The 15,334-nt window shown below is 40.9% G+C and overlaps 1 protein-coding gene across 1 annotated transcript in view; it reads left to right on the top strand.

The window, feature by feature from the left end:
- gas2l1 (growth arrest-specific 2 like 1) overlaps window positions 1–15,334 on the top strand; it is a 65,671-nt gene that overhangs the window by 17,015 nt on the left and 33,322 nt on the right. Inside the window, exons 2-3 of the mRNA XM_068054883.1 lie at window positions 12,662–12,769; window positions 15,020–15,116. Coding sequence (XP_067910984.1) covers window positions 12,662–12,769; window positions 15,020–15,116 — 205 coding nt within the window. The remainder of the gene's footprint in view (window positions 1–12,661; window positions 12,770–15,019; window positions 15,117–15,334) is intronic.

Here is a 15,334-nt window from a genome sequence, read left to right as displayed (position 1 = left end):
TCAGTCCATCAAGTATGCACTAGTCATTTTATGTACAAGAGCTACCTAGTCTAATCCCACACTGCAGCTCCGTCCCTATACCTTTTTTAATATTCCTTTTTTGTCAAGAAACTATATAATTACTTCTTAAAAGAACTTATGGACTTTGACTCAGCAAATTCTCACAGAATTGCACACCTTAATCATCCTCTTTGTAAAGATTTTTTTTTAATCTTCTGTTTTAACTTTTTTTGTGATTGCCATAAATTTGTGATCTCTTGTTGTCGCAGGAACAACTTATTACTATTTATCTTTAAACTCTTCATGCAGGGTCACAACCGTCTGGTGATGGCAAAGTGCCAACTTTTTCAGTCTCCCTTCATGGCTGTAACCCTGTATCTTGTTAACAGTCTAGCAAATTTGCTGTCTTTTATCCTTTATTATTGAGTATACAGTACCCCAACTAAAGTCTTGTATAAGTTCAACATTGACTCCTTGCTTTTTTTTATTCAAAGCTTCTAGATTTAAAAAAAACAAGGATTCAATTTGCCTTTTTATGGCCTCCTCTACATGCACTGCAAAGTTTTATTAAGTTTTATTCTGCTTGTTTGCCCCATTTTAAGTTTTTTTTTTTTTTTTCCTATTGCTTTCAAAATGTATTAAAAGTTTGACAATATATGCCACCTATCTACCCATTCCTGCTAGCCTATCTATGCCCTCCTGTAGTATTTCAAAATCTTTAGTCACAATTTGCTATACCTGTAATTTGGTATCAATAGAAAATTTCAATATTTATTCCACACTGTTCATGAGTGCAGATTATTTAAATATATAGCAAATAAGAGCAGCTACAACATGGACCTCTTATGTAATGCCATTAGGTACACTGGTTTGTTCTGCCCCTTATCTTTGTTATCCCTGCCCTTCCTTTCTGGCTTCCAACCATCTTTCTATCCATACAGCCACATTCTCCTTAATTCCATGTGCCATTACCGTTGCCATATATTTCTATCTGCTACATTATTAAATATCCTTTGAAAATCTACATAAATTACACTCTCTGCTTTTGGAATTCTTTGTTTTTTATTTAATCAGGTTGGTCAAGCATAACCTGCCTGAGAAATCTGTGCTGATTGACACTGGTTATCTCTTTTTTTTTCTACCACATGCTTAGTTATTTTGTATTGTATTATAGATTCCAGTAGTTTTCCAACAACTTAAATAAAACAAACTGGCCTGTGATTTCCCGGCTTGGGGAATCACACTAGTTCCCTTCCAGTCCTCTGATACAGTTTTATATTACAGTGAATTTTGAAAACTTGTATCTAGAACCTCAACTGTCTCTTCCCAAGCATTCCCTCAGCTTTCATCTAAGGAACTCATCACGCCTTGGTGACTTGCCAACCTTGAATTTCAATAACCTCTTTAAAACCTTAACATTTTGAATAGTAACCTCTCGCTCTACAACTTCAATATCCACCTTCTGTCTGAAAATGGAAGCATATAACTCGCTTAGTATTTCTGCTGGTTTTTTTCACTCTGCTGTGAAGCTGCATTCTCAATCTCAGCAGCCCAACCTCTACCATGACTATACTCTTACACCATTAATATGTCTATAAAATGACTTTATATTGCCCTTTATATTTCTATTCATTTTTTTCTTTCTAATTTAACCTTTTATATAGCTATCCTATTTTAACCTATTTTCCTTTCTTCATTATCTGCCCAGTATGCACAAAATATTTCTCTTTAGTTTTAGATTTGATCTAATTTCCCTTTTCCATCCATGGGACCCCAGCCTTCAATGCAGTCCTTTTTTCCTTTATTAGTATATGCTTGATTTACGTCCTTTCCACCTCCCTGTTTAGGTATTCCCCATTATTGATATTATACACTGTTCTATTTGTCAATTTTTCCTTCCATTTAATGTGGACAAGATTACATTTTATCTTGCTAGAATTTTCTTTTTTTCCAGGTAAGTATAGCTGTTTCTTGAAGCGGCCAACATCCCCAGCTTATACACACTACTGAGTCAGCGGCGCTTGAGATGGCTTGGCCATGTGAGCCGCATGGAAGATGGCAGGATCCCCAAAGACACATTGTACAGCGAGCTCGCCACTGGTATCAGACCCACCGGCCGTCCATGTCTCCGTTATAAAGACGTCTGCAAACGCGACATGAAATCGTGTGACATTGATCACAAGTCGTGGGAGTCAGTTGCCAGCATTCGCCAGAGCTGGCGGGCAGCCATAAAGACAGGGCTAAATTGTGGCGAGTCGAAGAGACTTAGTAGTTGGCAGGAAAAAAGACAGAGGCGCAAGGGGAGAGCCAACTGTGCAACAGCCCCAACAAACAAATTTCTCTGCAGCACCTGTGGAAGAGCCTGTCACTCTAGAATTGGCCTTTATAGCCACTCCAGGCGCTGCTTCACAAACCACTGACCACCTCCAGGCGCGTATCCATTGTCTCTCGAGATAAGGAGGCCCAAAAGATATCTGTTCATACACTGGTGTAAATGTAGTGTGGTCACTGTTTGTTTGTTTGATTGTGAATAATATCAGTATCCATATGTATAGATGGTTGCCATCCTTCCATCTATGAAAAATAACGGGCATGCAGCAAACAATCCATTTAGGTGCACCTTTGGTTGATGGCTGTGAGGGCCAACCCTTGAGAGGCAGGTTCTTCCATAAGTGCTGTACATGAAGCTGCCAAGTGACACTCTGAGTTGTTTTTGGTGTTGGCACCTGTTGCCAAGCTGCTGTAGCAACTTGTCGTCGTGGTACACGCCAGTCCACAGGATGTATTGCCATTTCCCTCTTTTGTCAGTTCATAACTCCCAGGTGCGATAATGGATATTTAGGGCCTTCGTGCCACTCTTGCAAGAATCCTTGAAGTGGATCTTTGGGCGCCCCGCTGGTCGTCTGGCCCCGGCTACCTCACTGTACATGTGGTCTGTGGGTATGCAACCATCTTCCATCCTGTGGATGTGTCCCATCCACCGAAGCTGCCTCTGTTTGATTAGTGCCAACGCACTTGGGAGCTCTGCCTTTGAGAGGACTGCCACATTTGTGATTTTTATCCTGCCAGGATGTACCCATAATGTGCCACAGACAGTGAAGATGGAAATTATTGAGCTACTTTTCCTGATAGCTGTAAGTTACCCATGTTTCACAACCATGCAGCAAGGTGCTGAGAACACAGGCCTTCTTAAAAAAAAATCAGCTTGGCGTTATCCCATTGTTATCCCGTGATGTTGGAATAGCACACAAATTGGTGTATGTTGCAAAGCAGCAACATGTCAAGGTTTTGAGATGACTTTCTTGAAATGTTATCTGATTTGTGGTGATAATGTGTGAACATCACAAATGTGAAATTTTGTTTATTGACGCTTTGGGGCCAGAAAACTCTAGGGAGAGCACGTTCTACATAAGCACCAAGGTGCTCTTGCCCAGGACCTCTGCCACTGGCATCACCAAAGTTCATGGGATCACATTCATTATTATGGCAATGGCAGGTACCTGCACCACAGGGATGCAACTAGAATGCTTGCCTGCCGTGGGAAGTATAATAGAAAAGTAGCCTCTCTGGGGTGGGGTCCAGTCTGGTTTCTAGGTGGGCCATACCTCCTCTGTTTGGGTAGGTTTTTTAAAAAATCATTCCTGGGATGTGGGCATCACTGGCTAGGCCAGCATTTATTGCCAACCCCTAATTGCCCTTGAGAAGGTGGTGGTGAGCTGCCTTCTTGAACAGCTGTCGTCCATATGGGGTGGGTACACCCACAGTGCTGTTAGGGAGTTCCAGGATTTTGACCCAGCGACAGTGAAGGAATGGCGATTATAGTTCCAAGTCAGGATGGTGTGTGGCTACACCTTGCTTATACCAGATTTCTCTGAGGGATAGGGACATAGGAAATCTTGACATGAAAGTCCTGTCCTGACTATAATGACACCCCCACCCCCTCAAACTTGCCTCATTTGAGGCAGTGGAAACTCCATACTGAACAGCCATTCCAGACACTCTCATAAAAGGCCAGGACTTTGCATACATGAGTCTCAGCAAAATTTCTGGCCCATGCAATATGCTCCCACCAAAGTTATGGTAAGATTGCAACAAAAGAGTCAGATTTTTGGCCATTGTGGACATTTGTGTCCCTGGTGTTGGGTGTCCTGACAGACAATAACTCATGCTAATCTTGCTTGTCTGGAGTGATATAGTACCACCTGATTGGAACTTGCAGTCATCAGATGTTATTTAATCGCATTGTTCAGAAACTGGCACATCTTGTGTATAGAATTTTTTTTTGTGGTGATCATATAATATCTATAAACCAGAGAATGGCCATCCTGATGTTTGGTGGTAAAGTCTCCATGACTTCCAAGTGGGTAGCTGGGCAGAGAACTGCATTCAACATCTTCAGGGGACAATGGGAGAAATGTTGCAGAGGGAATAGTGTATTTGTGGGAATGTTTAACTGGATGCTTCCCACTTCCTTATAAAGGTGGTGGTAGATTGCCAGTCTGCCCTTTCAAGCAAGAATGGTGTAGTAAGTGGGAAAGAGGGAGGAACTAAGCAACTTTTAAAATGGGGTGGTATGTAAAATTTCAGTAGTACAGAGTCATAAATTGTTACAGGGTTGCAAAAATGACCATTTCAATAATACTTTGAGATCTTTGCTTTTAGCACTATTGACTTGAATCCAAGTATTGGAATGGCTCCATTGAAAAGACAGGGGGCGGTGGCGTGTGCTTTGAATCCTCATGGAAAAGGGCGAGTTGGGGTGCTGGTAGTACAGCACTATTGAACTATGTGTAGGAACCACTTGGGGAAATCTCCTGCTGTGGTCCCATGTGGCCAGTCCGCCCCTGCTCAAGTCATCAATATTTTGCTTGTTAAGACTCAACAAAGTAGTGTCTCCTTCACCACAAGGCGACATTTATTTTTTAAAGCTTTTTGTGAGCCAGCCAGAAGTGCTTTTGAGTTATTTGTGATGTAAATGTAAACTTCAGATTGTAAACAAACACTGAAATGTGCTCAGTGGCATTTTTTAAACAAATTCCTCAGTAGCGGGCCAAGGAAGATTACAAAAGACTATTTAAAATAAAATAAGCATTTTCAGTACAAATATTAGGCTGGATTTTAAGGAGCCCTCGACTTCGGGATCCATGGAGGTGGGGGGGTGGGGCGGGGCCTGACGATGGCCCCGCCATGGACCTAGACACTGGCAGGGCCCGGCCTGATCCTCGTGGCGGCCCCCACCCCCACCCCACTTGGCGACGGGAGCACAATCACCATTTGCCAATAAAGTCAATTAATAGATTTTCACGTACTTACCATTAAGCTTGATGACTTTCTGCAATCTTCAGCCCGGCAGCTGGCAATCCCGCGCCTTTGGATCCCTATCCGGGGAAACTAGGCGTAATGCTGGTGGGGAGGAGGTAAGTTTCTCAGTGCGGGGGGGGTGGGGGGGGAGGGCAAATAATTCATTGTTATTGGGGGTGGGAGAGGGGCAAAAGAGATTTATTTATTTAATTTCATTAAATATTTTATTTAAATATGCCAGAAGGGCTAACAGCCCTTTTAAAAATGGCGTCAACGCCTGCGCATAGGTAGCTGACACCATTGCCAGGGACGGACAGTCCGCCCCCTCCACGTGATCGGGGAGGTGGCTCACCCCGGCTATTTAAATGAGCCGCTGCACTTGGAATTGCACCCATTTTATTTTTTTGGTGGCAGGCTTATAAAATTCAGCTCATTGTGGGGTCAAGCAGCTTCCACTTGTCATTTGTGCAGAGTTCCCGTCCTCGAATTGATATAAGGGGTTATGGGCAGTTTTTTTTAAAATCCATCTGAGTTCGGGAAGGGAGACTGCAGAATTGTAGTCAGTGATGGATTTTATCAAAATAAAAATGATTTGGAAAACTCACACACCTTGCCTCCTCTCTTTTTAAAGAATTCGAGTTAGGAGCCCATCCACGTAACAAAACATTTTTAGGTTTTGTGCATTGCACCCGGAAATAATTATTCTTAACAAAAACCTGAGGTTCTGCAAGACTGATAACTTGACTGTATAATTGTTTTAACGTCAGAAAATTCTCGTGAGTTCATGATTGTGTTGAAAACGGTGGTAACTTTGTACTACCCCACTCAAAAAAAAAATCAGCAGAACCAGCAAGAATTTGTGAATGCCCCAGTGACTTCTGTCTGAGAAGGAATGTTGCAAGTGAAATATTTACTCCAATAATAGTGGCATAGTTAAATGATCTAGAATGTTTAGAAATAAGAATTTCCAGGGCAATTGTTGTCCGACCCCACCCAGCTCTTTCTCCTTTTCTACCTTCACCTTCAGATGGGCTTGAATCTTGTTGATCGTAGTCCAGCAGTCCACTTAAGTAAAAATACTTGATGTCTTGAGATAAAAACAAAGTGTTGGAAATACTCAGTAGGTCTGGCAGCATCTTTGGAGGGAAAGAAACAGTTAAAGTTTTAGGTCTGCGACCTTTCGTTAGAACTGGCAAAGGTTAGAAATGTAATACAAAATGTAAATGTGATGGAAATGTAAAACAAAAGGCAAAGCAACTGTAATAGTCATAGAGAAAGACTGGATAAATGTTTTGTCTTTTACTTTGACTATTTACACTCTCTTTGCTTTTTATTTCATGACATCTGTCATTTAATCTCTCCTGCCATCTGGCCTATCACAAACCTTCCCTTTTGTTGTTCTTTTCACCTCCCCCCCCCACTTCACTTGCTCAAAGCCTATTACATTTCTAAACTTTGCCAGTTCTAATGAAAGGTTGCAGACCTAAAACGTTAACTGTTTTTCTTTCGCGCGCGCTCTCGCACTCTCTCCCCTCTAATAAAATGTTAATTCTGGTCCTCTCTCCAAAGATGCTGCCAGACCTGAGTATTTCCAGTACCGCAGTATTTTGCTTTTGTCTTGATGTCTTGGCAATGACAGTGAGTCTCAGCAGACTATTGGACTGTGGGGGTATCGCAACTTGGCCCAATCATGAGCCAGCCCAATGTCCATACATTTCCAGCAGAGATCACTGGACAGAAAATGAGAACCTTGACTATGTTTTTTTTTCTCTCTCTCTTTCTCCTTTCTCTCTCTGTCTCTGTCTCTCTAGGACATGCATGCTTAGGCCATTTTTTAATAAAAAGAATGAGACCCAAGTTATTTTAACTGATGCTGGATTGTTTGAAGTTGTTTATTTCTGTGATGCTCCTGTCCTTTATTTGAAGTTCCTCAGGAATTAGGCTGTGTGTAATCAGATAGTGAAAAATGAGCACACCAAGTTCAACTTGAAGAGCTTTTGTGTTCTGAGGCGAATGAAGAAACTATTATGGTAATGAATATTCATAGGATATTAATGAAAGTCTGACAAATACTAGCATTGTAATGAGCAACTTTCAAACGATCACTGTCTTCACTGGGTTAATGTAACACTGCATTTTAACAAGTAAATATTTAGCTATGCATAATGCAAATTGGTTTCACATATTAAAGTTCTAAATTATTAATGCTATAATTGTAGAATGTGCAGTGAAGACTCGCATTGCTTATCTAAAACATCCTGTAGAAATGAGAGAATTCGCTGCTGAAATTGGGCAACATATAAAGTCATATAATGATTTTTTGGTAAGAGTAATTTTATAATTTGGATACCAAGTGTTTGAGGACCTCTCAATGATTTCTTGTCAATTTCTAGATAAATTAACATTAAATATATTAAATCTCTTGGAAAACAGAACCTACCATTTACCAATTGCAGTTAAATGGTAGAAGAATGAGAACTTGATGACACAGCACATTTGTACATTTATACAGAGTCACCAAATAGTTTAATGCCAATTTGTGCTTGCATTGAACCCACAAGATTAATTCCTTAACCTGGCTAATCTGTCAAATCTTTTGTCTGCACGTGGAAAGCATCATCCTTTACCACCTAAGTCATCCTGGGTTTAACATCCCTGAAGCAGCTCAGAGGCCTAGGGGTATATTACTTGCTCTTCCTAGAGACGGGTGGGGGGTTGGTGTGATGTTGGAGAGGAGGGGACCTAAAGAAGGCGAGTCAATAAGTAACAAAAAGGTTGATAAAAATTGAAGTATAAGCTGCCCTGAAAGCCAAGTTAATGTATCCAGTGAGTACTGAGCCATACAAATCAGGAAGGTGCCAGGTTCACATTGCAGGCCATGCTTGCAACTGGCTGCAGAACCCTTTGGCTAAGGAGGGGAAAAAGCAGACGGGATCCCCATAATGAATAGCCTTGTGCTGGACATTGAAACTGTTTGATCCTATTTACTGGTGAGTCTGACTGATCCTTCCCACAACCTCCTTCACTCACAAAGACTGTTTACTAATGCTAGTGAGCAGTTTTTACTCTGTATGACTGGTGGAGTGAGCTGCACACAAAAGACTACCTGGAGTGCCACTGCACAAGTACATTCATGTGAGAATGCTGGTTGATGTGCCTCACTTGCATCAGTTCACTGAGCACAAATGGTGCAAACAGTTCAGGGCCTGTCCCCTATTCAAATCCCAAAGAAGTCATCAGAAATGCTTTTCCTGTTTAGTGTATACCATGTGATTTAGTTTGTGCTTACAGACCGAAACCGCTGCTAGAATAAGCTGTTAAAAATATTTATAGCTTTCAGTAGCAGAAACTTGTATAGAGATTTTAACACTGTGCCTTCTAGTCAGTATTAACCTATGTTTATCTTTATTTTGTTATTCCAAGATTTAAGAGCATATTCCAAGATGGTCCACATTCAGCTGAAGACTCCTACATTGTAATTTAAAAAAAAAATTACAAATGAATTTTAAAAAGTCACGCGAAGTTGCCAGCCTTCCAATCAGACAGCAACCTCCTCCATAACTTCCAAGGCCAGGTGTTGATACAACAACAACCTGCATTTACATAGTGCCTTTAAAATAGAGAAACATATCTCAAGGTGCTGCCCAGCAGAGTTATCAAACAAAATTTGGCATCACTCACCCCGGCTCTCTGTTTCCCTGCTTCTTGTGGCCCATTCACGTGATCAGTTTGGTTCATGAAAGGCAAAGATTGAGTTGAAGAATGAGTATCCTAAGGCTCTCCTCTCCAGACTGAAGGTGAATTTATCATTGACTTGGAAACGAGCCATACTGTTTGAAAACTCCCATCTCTGGTGCCGACTGAGCTAATTGACTTGGGGCGGGTTGGTGATGTGGCAGTGCAACTGGCTTCACTGGCTCTGGATTAGAGAGGGGGGAAATGTCAGCCAGAATTCCCACTCTTGTTGCCATCGATTTGAAATACCTGCATGGATATGTGGCAAGGGTGGCATTGGCCTGGATTTTCCTTCCCCCTACCCCTTTCCCAGTATCAACACTCAATGTCCAAACTTGCACATAAAAAATAACCACTCCACTGAAGTACCTGAAAGCCTTTGAAACTATATACCCAACATGAGACATTGTCTTTTGAGAGATGTGGGGAGGGGATATTAGATGAGGGAAATATCAACTTAAAATGGGCCGTTCTCAGTAGTGCTCTTTCATCTTATCAATCATGAAAAGAAAAATTAGTTAACTTTTGAACATGGTGCAGCTCCGATGCTGTGTACTGTGATGTGTTTATACATGGTGCCACATAGGCTCTGACATTTCAGATGGTCAATGAAACACTGAACAAATGATAGTTGTTTCTGCAATATTACTGTATTATAGAATGTTTTGTGTTGTGTCTGTTGAAAATACCCTCTTAAACATTTTATTTGTAAAGGTATTTTAACATGGTTTTGGCAAATGCGGCGCAGTGGTTAGCACCGCAGCCTCACAGCTCCAGTGACCCGGGTTCAGTTCTGGGTACTGCCTGTGTGGAGTTTGCCAGTTCTCCGTGTCTGCATGGGTTTTCGCCGGGTGCTCCGGTTTACTCCCACAGCCAAAGACTTGCAGGTTGATGGGTAAATTGGCCATTATAAATTGCCCCTAGTACAGGTAGGTGGTAGAGGAATATAGGGACAGGTGGGGATGTGGTAGGAATATGGGCTTAGCGTAGGATTAGTATAGATGGGTGGTTGATGGTCGGCGCAGACTCGGTGAGCCGAAGGGCCTGTTTCAGTGCTGTATCTCTAAATAAAATAAAATAAAAAGTGTGGTGTTTAGGTACCAGCCTGGAAAGTCTCTCTTCTTTTGCCACTTAACTGCGCTCACTTTGCCTGACAGTAGATCATTTCAGGACCAGTAATTTGGCATAGCCACTAATTCAGATGCCAGTGGCCTGCTTGTGTGCTGTTTGGTAGAAACACAATGGAATGATGCTAGGTCATAATGAGGTCTGTATGACTTTGTAGTTGAGCATGTGATTATGGAGGAAATTGCATTGAACTAAATGGTATGATTGTCTTAGTTTGAAATTGGAAATAGTCTGTAATAAAACAAAAAATAAGGTCACAAATTTTAACTCGACTTAGTTAACCAATAAAGCCTTGGTATAAATTGTTTTAACCCTGCAATCCCCCACCCCCAACCCGTTCACCAAAGAATCTGGTAGTCACAGCAGGGCCATGTTGTGGTGGGATGACTTGATAAAATTACATGTTAAGAATCTTTCGGCACATGCATCAATTTTTGCAAGAGTTTACCTGCTTTGCAAAATCAGTGATTCACAAATTGTTTCAGATGAGCACTTTATTGCTGCATTGTTTAAAAAAAAAACACAATTTGAATTTGAGATTGTGCAGAGAGCTCAGCACTTTCAAATTGCAATATTTCATCTTCCATACATTACTCATTCTGCTGTCACCGACAAGCAGCTCAACTGATGTGATGTACGGGGAAGTTGCCTTCAGACCTAGGGCCTATTGAGTTGAAATTATTTAGAAAAAACAAAGGTGACGCTCATTTCTTTGCTTCAAAGAAGATTCATGTATTAATTCATTTGTATCTTGTGCAGTTTGAGTGTAGTCTTCCTTGTGTTGGATACCTGTTCCTCCTGAGACTAATATGATAGACTGGAGCCTGCTTTGTCAGTATCACTGGATAGCCAGCTGATAACAACATCTATCAACTGTGCTTCCAATTTGTCCTTCCTCTTTCAAGAATCATCAAGGTGCCTTCCGAGGCATCTTTGACAGAGCTGGAGCCCTGCATGCGGGGAATCTGAAATTTGAGTGATTACTATGCTGTGGCCATGTGTGTGCAATATCTTCTGTGATATTATACATGAATTGCTTTCAGACCCTTGTAATAAAATACAAGAGCTACATAATTGCCAATAATTTGCTATCTTGAGTAACATTTAAGCAGTGGATAGCGTGCAGTACATTTTAGTCCTGTCATGAAACTCAGTCTTCTGTTCTTGCCTGAACTTGCATTTTTGCTTCAGATAATGTAGAAGCTTCTAGCAATCCTGCTATACAGCTCATTGCCTCATTTGTTTAGCAGCTGGCATGTACTCAGCTGGCACCACTGGCCACTTCATACCAAATGATAAAATTTCACAAAACTAGCAACAACAAAAGGTTAGCAGTTTACAAATGAATTATTGACAAAACAAGATCTATATTTTAATATGCTGCACGCAGGAGCAGTCTTTCCCTGTTGATTATGCATTTAGCCCTCTTCTATTCCTACACACACAACCCTCTCATGAAATTTATTTGGAGCCTTAGAAACTTTTTGCATGACGCATCGCGATGGCCATCAATGGTGTTGAAACCAAAAGCTGCAGAAAGTTTTTGCTTTTTTTTTTTGAAATGTTCTAACTCGTTCAACTCTGGGCAGAGCATGGGCACTCAGTGGATGTTTTTCTATTATTTTTGTATAATGTACTTTTTCCTAACATTCATAATGATGGTAATGGATTTTTCACTCATTGTACAGTGCATGTTGAATAAACCTCCATTTTTCTTTTTGCTTTTGAGAGGTTCTTTTACTTTTCTCTTGCTCCACCCTAGTTTCTATATGGGCCTTTACCCCTTCCCCCACCTTTCCTCTCTTTCCACCCCCCCCCCCCCCCACCCCCGCACTCTTACCACCTGTTCCCCAGACCATCATCTGTGCAAAAAGAGCAGTTGAGCAGCTTATTTTCTAGCCTGTGCCCACATTGCTCTTAGCTGACTGCCGTGAATAGAACAAAAACAGTCTGGTACAGGTACTATTTCTCATTTTCTCTCCATTCTGTGCCGACCTGCACAACACTACTAAAACTGGGGACTTACTGGATTGGGAGATCTAACTTGCATTTCCCCTTTCTGTCATATTGTGAATTGGTCCTTGCAATGTGCAAAGCTTAGTTTTTATCTAATTATTTCCCTTCTCCCTGACAGAAGGGATATTTTAAACCATGTTGCAGAAGACACACTGCATTAAACCCCCGGGCTTTCTTCTTTACATAATAGGAACTGAGTGCAAGATTGTTCCCATTCCAACTTTCTACTTGCTCTGTATCTTTTCAGCAGTGGATACTGCTTGGTCCAAAAGGTCAGAACTTATTCCGGAGAATGTAGATTATACTATTGTGACATCAGAAAAGACCAAGTATAAATGCAATTATATTTTTATTGAAAGAAAATTAGGAGATCTTAGTGTTGGCTATTTATAATACAGGGGAAGGCCATGAGAAGAGGAGGCATTCAATGTAAACAGGTACACTTCATTTACTTATTTAATTACTTGTTCTTCTCTCTCAGGTCCGTGAGATCCTCGGCCACTGCTCCTGTCCATCACAGTTCCCTATGACCAAAGTATCTGAGGGTAAATATAAAGTCGGTGAGACCAGCACATTGATCTTCATCAGAGTAAGCCTTGTGCTATAACCATTTTAATTTTGTATGATAAGCATCAGTAGACTTTGTCCATACTTGTTTTGCAATGAAGGCAGTCAAAGGTTGGCTGTGTCAATCATCTAGCAGAATTTCAGCTCAGACGCCCAAGCACAAAGGCAGTCATTTTTAGAATGTTTGTGGGTGAGCCTCTATTTCCTAACAAATATCGTTTCTCTTATAAATGCAAGTTCAGGCATTTTAGTTGCGACTCTCCAAGACTCTGCTGCTAGGTGATGTGAAAGAGAGAATCCAACCCCAGGAGGAAAGTGACTGGCCATCTTAAAAACAGCCACTTATTGGAAATGACTTGTATTGGGACATTCAAAGGTTTCACTAACTTGAGAGACTTTTGGAATGAGAAAATACAAAAAAAACCTCCGTGCTGTGCAGCTGATGGAAAATCAAAATTCATTGTTTATTTCATGGGCTGCACTGCAGCATAATTTCAATACAATTTTGGTATTTTTATTTCATATAATCTGGAATGCACTGCCTGAAAGGGTGGTGGAAGCGGATTCAGTAGTAACTTTCAAAGAGAATTGGATAAATACTGGAAGGGGAAAAAGAATTGCAGGGTTATGGAGAAAGTTTATGATTTAATGTCAAAGAGCTGGTACTGACATGATGGGTCGAATGGGCTCATTATGTACTGTTATGATTCTGTAATGGCTGATGAAGTCATAGAATGATAGAAATTACATCACATCAGATGGTCATTCAGCCTCAATACCTGTACCTGTGGTGCCAGCTCTTCAGCTGGCATTATGCACCCAAATGCCATTTTTGTTCTTATCCTATTATTCTTCCTATTTCAAAGATGTATTCAGTTCTCTAATAAAATCATAGAAAGGAATGAATGAATATTCAGCAGGCTTGCTGGTTGTGGGGTTGTTTTATTTAACCCTTTTCCAGATGCTTTCAATTTCTGCCTGTGTGGAGTTTGCAAGTTCTCCCTGTGTCTGCGTGGGTTTCCTCCGGGTGCTCCGGTTTCCTCCCACAAGCCAAAAGACTTGCAGGTTGGTAGGTAAATTGGCCATTATAAATTGTCACTAGTATAGGTAGGTGGTAGGGAAATATAGGGACAGGTGGGGATGTTTGGTAGGAATATGGGATTAGTGTAGGATTAGTATAAATGGGTGGTTGATGGTCGGCATAGACTCGGTGGGCCGAAGGGCCTGTTTCAGTGCTGTATCACTAAACTAAAACTAAAAAACTAAACTTCACTGCAAATGTGTGCGTGTAGATGAAGTGGCAGCAATATTACTAAATCATATATCCTGGAACTGGAAAAATAAACAGAAGTAAATCAAATTATTGAAATTTGTAGAACTGGGGTGAGGGATGATTAAATGAGCAGGGTGGCACAGTAAATTACTGCATTTGCCTTTCCGCTCTTGGCATAAGTTGGAACCCAGCCCAGATCTACTCCCTGTAAAAAGTCATGCACAAAATGAGTTTTGGGAATTTCAACCCATTACCTCATGCAAATCACAAAACCAACAGCATTCAACAATAAATAGTGCATCTCTAATTATTACTCAAGAGCGGAGGAATGGAATGAGCCTGGAAATGTACATCAAGGTTGGTTCCAGCAAGGGCTGAAGATTATCAGAGGGGAAGGTCATGGGGAGGCATGTTGTGCCAGAGTATAGACAGTCTGAGGACCAAGTGGAACACAAACAGGCCATGAAGTGAATGGGCACAGGAAACGGGAGTAAAGAACAAAACGACTTACCTTGTTTGTATTTTCTGGAATGGTTTTCCAGAATATTTGGTTCATGCTAAGCACAGGATGCTGCTTGATACCTGGACCAATCATCAACTCTCCACCCATTACACTATCCTGTATATCTCTACATTTGTATAGTTAAAAGGTTTAGTAGTATAAATGGATAACCACTAAAAGAGCAGGTTTGCTCCGAGGTCTAAATGATGGTAGATGTGTGAAATGACAATATCAAACTGATGGAATATTTTACCCTCTATCAGATGTGTGCTATGCCTAACTTTGGATTGCTTAATGATGTGTATGTCTACTTTGACCCTTCTCTATGTGATGGGCAGTGACCATGTTTTAATGTTGCTTCTATAGCCCCTCAATCTCACCCATGACGTCTCAAGACGGAACTTAAAGAAAAGTACAGCTTAATTAAATATTTAGAAACCATTTATTTACTGGTAATGGATCAGGGATAAACTAAAAATTTTCCTTTGTTTCTGCAGGTTCTGAGAAATCATGTGATGGTGCGTGTTGGAGGTGGCTGGGATACACTTGAGCATTACCTGAACAAGCATGATCCCTGTAGATGTGCCTCACAGTGTAAGTGTGTGCAGTAAGGTGGATTCCACTACTTGACATCTCTTTGTTTCTTTTTCAAACCTCCCAGTTAGTTCTCATTAGAAAGTTTTGACAATTTTGCATTCAAAGTGAAAGTAAACAAGAGGCTGACAAAACATCAGGTTTATATTTACTAATGTGTTTTTTCCATTTTTAAAGGTACTTTGTAAATGCAAGTTGTAATATAGAACTATTCAGAA

The sequence above is a fragment of the Heterodontus francisci genome, chromosome 23 (genome assembly GCF_036365525.1).
Source record: "Heterodontus francisci isolate sHetFra1 chromosome 23, sHetFra1.hap1, whole genome shotgun sequence".
NCBI classification, from domain to species: Eukaryota; Metazoa; Chordata; class Chondrichthyes; order Heterodontiformes; family Heterodontidae; genus Heterodontus; species Heterodontus francisci.
This window is presented reverse-complemented; position numbering and strand designations above follow the sequence as displayed.